The sequence below is a fragment of the Selaginella moellendorffii genome, unplaced genomic scaffold, assembly GCF_000143415.4.
Source record: "Selaginella moellendorffii unplaced genomic scaffold, v1.0 SELMOscaffold_55, whole genome shotgun sequence".
Taxonomy (NCBI): Eukaryota; Viridiplantae; Streptophyta; class Lycopodiopsida; order Selaginellales; family Selaginellaceae; genus Selaginella; species Selaginella moellendorffii.
Genome location: NW_003314316.1, coordinates 794546 through 802209, shown reverse-complemented (window position 1 = coordinate 802209; position 7664 = coordinate 794546). Strand labels below are relative to the sequence as shown.

At 47.1% G+C, this 7664-nt stretch overlaps 1 protein-coding gene across 1 annotated transcript; it reads left to right on the top strand.

The window, feature by feature from the left end:
* The first annotated feature begins 393 nt into the window (after window positions 1-393).
* On the top strand, window positions 394-1066 carry LOC112350903 (probable threonine--tRNA ligase, cytoplasmic). Its single transcript, XM_024687931.1, has 5 exons — window positions 394-518; window positions 567-684; window positions 738-782; window positions 845-904; window positions 956-1066. Exons 1-5 carry the CDS (start codon window positions 418-420, stop codon window positions 1064-1066), a joined length of 435 nt encoding a protein of 144 aa, XP_024543699.1. The 5' UTR covers window positions 394-417.
* Window positions 1067-7664: the final 6598 nt, after the last annotated feature.

Here is a 7664-nt window from a genome sequence, read left to right as displayed (position 1 = left end):
TACCATCAGGTTTTCTACAATATATCCAAAGACTAAGCTCAACTGATCTACCAAATGAAAGCGCTTGAGTAATTGTCCAAGCATGAGCACCATAGTAATTGCGTGTGATATCTATTTTATCATCTAGCATTTTATTAAAATAATAAGCAATTTTGTGAATATCTTCTAGCTGTATATAATTTATAAGTGTTAGAGCGTCCCAATTTACATCACAATTTACATAATTAGAGAACATTATTAAAGAAAGGAAAAAAACCCAAATACTCATTTTGATTAAAGAAACAGAGGTGTCGCTTTATATGAAGCACTTTTGAATTCTTCCAAACATAATAAAGTTACCTTTTTGTAGTTAAAGTTATGCTGAAAGCAATTAAGGGTTTTGGAAACTTCAGGGTTAGGGTTTTTGCTACCTCCGCCATGGCGGATCCGGTGGTGATCCAGAAGCGCATTCGCATCTTCAGCGAGCTACAGGCGTCGGAGCGCGCGCGCAACGAGGAACTCGGAGGCCAGCCGATCGAGTAGGCCGGATTTATCTCTTGCTTGTAGCCAACATTTTTCTCGTCCAGTGTGACTGTGTGCAAGGATGGGGAAGTGGTGTACCCCGGAAGAAGGCTTCTCACGACTCCACTGGACATTGCCAGGCTAATCTCGAAGAAGAAGGCTGCTGATTATGTTATTGCGCAGGTACTGTTACCTTTGATTGCACGCTTGTTCTTTACGCGTTTAAGGACGAGCAGGGTCGTGATACTTTCTGGCACTCGAGTGCTCATATCCTTGGCGAGGTACTACATTTTCTTTTTTTCTTCATTCGAGGGGAAGAATTTAACGTGCTGTAAGTTTCCAGTCTTTAGAACAAGCGTATGGTTGCAAGCTCTGCATTGGTCCCTGCACGACAAGGGGAGAGGTACTGTTTTAGTGAATTTGATCGGTATAGTTGCAACATTTTCTTGTGTAGGGTTTTTACTATGATGCTTTTTACGAAGACGGGAGAACACTCAACGAAGAGAACTTCCCGGCTGTGCAAAGCCAAGTGACGAAAGCCGTTCAGGTTCGACGAGGCATATGATAGGACATTGGAGCCCAGTGGAGCCAGTTTGGCCAGGAAAGGCCAGTTTGGCCCAGGAAAGGCCAGTTTGGCCCAGGAAGGCCATACCCAGTGTTGGGTGATGAATTGACCACCGGGAAGTCCAAGACTAGAGTGAATACGGACCGACAAGCGGGGTAGCTTGGTGAAGTGTTCAAGAGTCGGCTCTAGTTCCCCCGGGAGATCGACTGGCCGATGCTCCCAGTCCAAGTGTGGGTGGCACTACCTACTTGAATACCTGGTGTGGCTCAATGGAACCTCACTCTAAGCCCATGGCTAGAGCACCCAAAGGCGGAAGGTGGGGAGAATACCATGAGGCCCGCGTAGGGCCACGGTGTTCCGAAATGTTGTCCCAAAGGCCCAAACTGTGGAAAGGAAGAGGAGTAGTCCTCTGGTGTAGAGACCAAGGATGCAGTCGAGTGGTTAGGAAATCCCAGAGGACCGTAGGACTTAGTGGTCAGGCCTGTGGGCCTCGATCCAGTGGCAGTGTTGGCGAACACGGCCATGGGCAGAAAGGGACTTGATGAAGACCAGAAAAGGGATATTGGGGAAGGCTATTCCCCATGTCTATGGGCATCCTAAGGATGCTAAGGAGTGGACCTGGAATGATCACTCATGGACGGATGTCCCAGTCCTTGAGAGAGGGGACTGTGATGCAGGTGGTGTTAGACCACTGGTGTGATCAAGGTAAAGGGGCATGGCCTTAGCGTAACGGGCTAATATGTCGGTGGTACCTTGGGGTGTCGGTCATGGGATCGGACACGTGGAGCACTTGGACCAAGTGCAAAAGTTGAATGGCGGGGATGCCATTCTCGGGGCTAGCAAGCCCAAGTCTGAAATAGGACTCGTGGAGGTTGTGAGTGAGACTCCTCTAAGTGGTTGGAGGTGTGGTTAAGTGACTAAAGTAAAATGGAAAATTTAGTCACTTACAGCTTGGTATCGGAGTTGTTCCTTAGTCCGACTCTTATTGGTGGCCAAGCATATCACCACTTGTATTGGAGTTGGAAGGTCCTAGATATGGACCTATCCTCGAGGAGTAGCATGTCGAGAGGACATGGCTCTCCACTCAAGTTCATGCGTGAACTTGTGCATGATGTGGTGGATGGAAGAGGGCTAGTAAGGGAACGACTTTGGGATCTTGGGAACAGTATAAGGGTTTCCTCAGAGAGTTGAGGATGTGATCCAGATGAGTGTTTGATGCAGCAAATGAGCTAATGTAGTTATGGTAAACAACTATAGTTGGGATCACGGGAAAAATGCAGACTCCAAAACAATAAAGGAGTCACAAGATAACCCTTATATAGTTGAGGCTGGTACTCATAAATTTGAGACCAGAATTGTTGACCGTGGGAGGTCAAATATAGAAGAGGACATCAATCCTTGAAATGGTAGGCGGGGCTACCTCTAATAAATGCTAGAACAACCCAAGGAGTTGGGGGTGTACTTAAAGATGAGTTGCTATTCTCATCACATGGACAAGTAGTCCTAAGGGGCAAAGGTTAGCCTCGAAGAAAATCATCAAGTGTCAGAGTAACAATTGCAAAGATTGTCCTTGTGAGTAGGACATGAATACAAGAAGTTGTATTCCAGTGAGTTGGCACCTCTAAAACTGAGACCTCGCAAGTTGTTGGATTAGCAATGTCCAAAATGCTGGATGACTCAAGCGGAGTCAGGGAATGGTCCTAAGGGATTGGTTGGAGCATTTGGACTGACGTGTATAGTGCCCCATGAGGTATGGGGAGGATCATAAGATCCAAGTATGAGAACAGTAGGTATCTCAATGATGGCAGAATGTGCCATACTAAAGTTGTGGGAAAGATGTTCCCAGAAGGAAGTAACTTTGGCCCAGAGTTGGGTGCAAACACTATAGTGTGGTGCTAACGGATAGTTAACATGAGGAACAACTATATTAGTCTTGGCAAAGACCTAGACACTAATAAGTAGTGTCATAAGGGTAGGCTCGTGGGGCCAATGGTGTGGAGACACTAAATGTGCCAAAGTGTGATACCTTGAGGTTATGACGGTGGGTTCATAAGAACCCCTTGCCAAAGGAATCCCAACGAAAGCAGGAATGGCATGGCCTAAGCTGGAAGGCATGCGGTTGGAGTGTGGTGACCTAGATAATGATGGAGGTGTGGAAGCACTAAGCAATGAGTTGTAGGACTTGACAACTATGGGGCAACTAAACCAGAGGTGCAAGATAATTGGTTAAATGGGTAGAAGGTAACTACCCAAGACTTCTTAATGACAAAAGGAAGTTAGATATACCCTTACGGGGGATAAATTGCTTATGTTGCGATGTAATAAGTCAATGTCGTAAACGGGAATGCTCATTGTCATGAGGCCATCATTGGGACACCTAAACACTCTAGGACACCAGGAGATGGTGTTTCGTGTTGCAAGGGCAATAGATAAAGCCCAAGGGACTAAGTCCCTAGCAAATGATGGATAGTAGGTGTTATCCAAATGTCCAAGGTTGTGGAGACAGGAGAAGACTGTCTACCCGAATTAAACAAAGCCAAAAATAGAATTTTGGCAAGGCTAGTGATGGGCATGTAAAGGCCCATAAGTAGCAGCATTAATCCCGATGTGTGGGATTATAAGGTGAGCATGCCCAAGATTGAGGAACCACTCCCTAGGCTATCGGGTAGGTTCATCCCTAAGAATACTTGCTAAGGCATAGCAAAATGTGCAAAGCTATCCTCCTAGTCTGGAGGAGAATAACCAAAGGAAACATATGGGGCCAAAAGGTAAGTAGTATTGGGATGGAACTGAACCATAGAAATCGAAGGGCATATCCAACGATGATTATGCAAGTTAGGAGTGGAGAATCAAGATGGTGCTCGAGGATGTTGTTGCTAGCAACCGTGATGCCATGGGGAGTCTAAAATATGGAATTGTCCATGTTAGACTATATGACAACTATAAAACTTGTGAAAAGGGAGTCCTTAGCAAGCTAAGGAATAGAGTTCCTTCAAAGTTCCCAAAGACGATTCTAGGTAGTTTAGTACCTAGAAAGGCCAAGTGTAAATGGTTCATGGAACGTGCGAAATCAGAATGGCACAGCAGAAGTGTGGTCTTGAAGCTTGCCATGAGGCAAGGCTATCAAGGTTAGGGAAGTAGTTCCCGAGTGTTCAAAAAGAGGGCTTTGAATGAAAGTCGATGGTTAAGGACTTTCACGCTTATGCAGGAACCATGTTACAAAGGTCAGAGGACTGGCCAAGCAAGATTGGCAAGTCAGGAGAACAAATACCCTAGTTGAAGGTGATAACTTCAAAAAGGGTGGGCTATGGGGCCAAGCATGGAGGAGTCCATGCATGATCATAGATTTGTCAAGTGAGAGGACTTGGTAGTGTGGAGGAACTAGGTTCCTAAGCTGTGATCTGTAGCGCGCTTTAAGTATAAGTTGGTGCACCGGCATGATGAGTCGCACCAGGCATCCTAGGTGATGCCGTCCGTAGATGCATATACGGAGGTTGGGTTCGAGTCCCGACCCTCTAGTGCTTGGGTTCAAGTCCCGAATCACTAGGGCGTGGTGATGGTTTGGAATATGAGGACACTCATATTTCGGTGGTCATTGTAGCACACCTTATCTCTCTCCCCTTAAGCCAACTGGAAAATTCGGTGGTCATTGTAGCACACCTTATCTCTCTCCCCTTAAGCTAACTGGAAAAGGGGTAATTGCTTGATGAAAGAGCCCTTAGTGGCTATTTTATCCCCATTTATCCCCCAAGGTTCTAAGGATCCACGGTGACAGTATATCCAAATCTCATCCCATGATCACATGCGCTACACTCACCCCCCCTTCAGAGACTATTGACTAGCAACCCCTACTGAGCCATTTCCGCACTCAATCTACCAATCCTTCCATTGTGTAGACTAGCTATTCCATGTGAGGCAACTAGTCATCCACTCGTACTGCAGTCCCACGGTGGATACCTTCGTCTGTAGATACTCCACACAAGAGGAAGGACATACGCATGGATGCCCAATATGTACGATTTCAAATTTTAGGGGTAGGAATATACCTTGCTCAAGGGTATATTATACTTTTTAAGTAGCCACTAATCAATGGGAATCGAACCCGTGCCATTTGCTCCAATACCAACTGTAGCACACCTTATCTCTCTCCCCTTAAGCCAACTGGAAAAGGGGCAATTGCTTGATGAAAGAGCCCTTAGTGGCTATTTTATCCCTATTTATCCCCCAAGGTTCCAAGGATCCACGGTGACAGTATATCCAAATCTCATCCCATGATCACATGCGCTACAGTCATGGACTCTCAGTAAGGAGACTGGCTTGGGCACACCGCCAAGCGGGGGATGCTCCGGAGTCGTGATACATGGTTAGATTGCTTAGTATGGCTTGGCATATCTAACTTGAATGCTTTGGTGCGAGTGGCACCAAGGACGTGGTGAATGAGATGGGGATACCCAGTCTCAGTTGCTATGGACCCTTGGCCAGAAGGGCTAGCTTGGGCACACTGCCAAGTGTGGGGGATGCCCTCGGGGTCATGGTCAACAACTTAAAAGTCTAGAAGACCTAGTACCTATGGGCAAACCTGTTAAGGTGCCAAGGTTAGTGTGTGGAGCCGAAAGGGTGCCACGTGGTAGTGGCCGAAGCAAAAGCCCAAACGAGCGTAACACGTTTGGACTAAAAGGCTCCGACTTGAGAGGTTGAGAGCGGGAGTGGAACTCCCAATGGAGTGCTCAAGGAACGAGCATGAAGCGAGCAATAAGTGAGGCTCCAAAAAGGGACCCAAAAAGACCAACACATGACACGTGGAAGTGTCCGAGATGGACCCGAAGTGGAGTCCGAGATGATTGGAACTATTGATGATGGTGTGGCTTGGTCAAGGTAACCAAGTGAGAAGGACACCTTAGGGAAATGAGATATGTCAATGCAATGACATAGTGAGTCCGAGGAAAGTAATCTCTATAAAAGACCCATGGGAGGTTCATAGAGTTGAACCGTGGATAGAGCCCACACCAAAAAATGCTAAAGAGATATACTAGGGGTGAACACCCTCCAGACTTGGCAAAGTAGAGCTTTGCCATGGAACCAAAAGAATACCTCAAGGAAGGAGGTAGTGATCCTTTGTTGCTTGATGCAACAATCAATAGATAGGAACAAAAGACTAGTGGCCAAGTTTGGGCCATGGAATTTAATGGGAGGAATCCAAATAGTGAGGTTAGCCAAGGAACACTAATGTGTTTGATGCTAATGGATTGCGGGAAAGGAAGTGGACTTCCAAAGTTAGATTCCCAAGTGCTCCAATTTGGCAAAGTAAAAGCTCCAAGTGAGGAGCAGCAAAGTAGCCAAAGGATAGGGCTGTGGACAGCCCTGGCACAAACGATGATAATTAGAATGTAGTGCCAAGGGTGGCACAAAATAGAAAAGAGGATGATGGTGCCCTCAAGTAAAGGACTTCCTAGGATAGGGAAGTGGACTTGCACAATATGTGCAATGCAAGGTGTCGGAGACACCTAGGAAATTGACTTCAAGAAGTCAAAAGTAAACGTTCCAAAGTGCAAAGGTTATGGCGATAGAATCTGAGACTACTCAAGAATGAGTAGTGGAATTAAGTTAGAGAAGGTGTTTCTAATGGGTTTAGCGAGAACTGAACCAATAAAAGGGAGCAAACCACCCCAGGTGGCCGAATGAGTCTTTATGTTAGAGAGACTATGCTCCTTAGAGGATGGATAAGGCATGGTGAGCCTTCAATGTCAAACCATAGACAAATATTGGCTGAGTGCCAAAGATAGAAATGGTAACACATGTGGGTGTTACTTTACAAAATGGTTTACCGTTCGATGAAGACATCGAACTTCATCTATGGGTGGTGGAGTTGTGAGACACAAATCCCTAAACCCCAAAGTGGAGCCGAAAGGGTGCCACATGGTAGTGGCCGAAGCAAAAGCCAAATGAGCGTAACACGTTTGGACTAAAAGGCTCCGACTTGAAAGGTTGAGAGTGGGGGTGGAACTCCCAACGGAGTGCTCAAGGAATGAGCATGAGGCAAGCAATAAGTGAGGCTCCAAAAAGGGACCCAAAAAGGACCAACATATGACACGTGGAAGTGTCCGAGATGGACTCCTAGATGGACCCGAGATGGAGTCCGAGATGGAGTCCGAGATGGAGTCCAAGGTGGAGTCCGAGATGGACTCGAGATGGACCCGAGAATGAATCCAAGATGGAATCCGAGATGGAGTCCGAGATGGAGTCCGAGATGGACCCGAGATGGAGTCCGAGATGGACCCGAGATGGAGTTCGAGATGGACCTGAGATGGGGTCCGAGATGGACCCGAGATGGAGTCCAAGATGGACCTGAGATGGACCCAAGATGGAGTCCAAGATGGACCCGAGATGGACCCGAGATGGAGTCCAAGATGGAGTCCAAGATGGAGTCTGAGATGGACCCGGGATGGAGTCCGAGATGGAACCGAGACCGAGACCGAGACCGAGACCGAGGCCGAGACCGAGACCAAGACTGAGTCCGAGACCGAGATCGGGACCGAGACCGAGACCGAGGCCGAGGCCAAGACCGAGCCCGAGCCCGAGTCCGAGTCCGAGTCTGAGT

Coding starts and splice junctions, on each gene's coding strand:
- LOC112350903 (XM_024687931.1), top strand. CDS start 418: ATGGCGGATCCGGTGGTGATCCAGAAGCGCATTCGCATCTTCAGCGAG. Junction 685..737: donor CTGATTATGTTATTGCGCAG/GTACTGTTACCT, acceptor AAGGACGAGCAG/GGTCGTGATACTTTCTGGCA. Junction 905..955: donor CCTGCACGACAAGGGGAGAG/GTACTGTTTTAG, acceptor TTTCTTGTGTAG/GGTTTTTACTATGATGCTTT.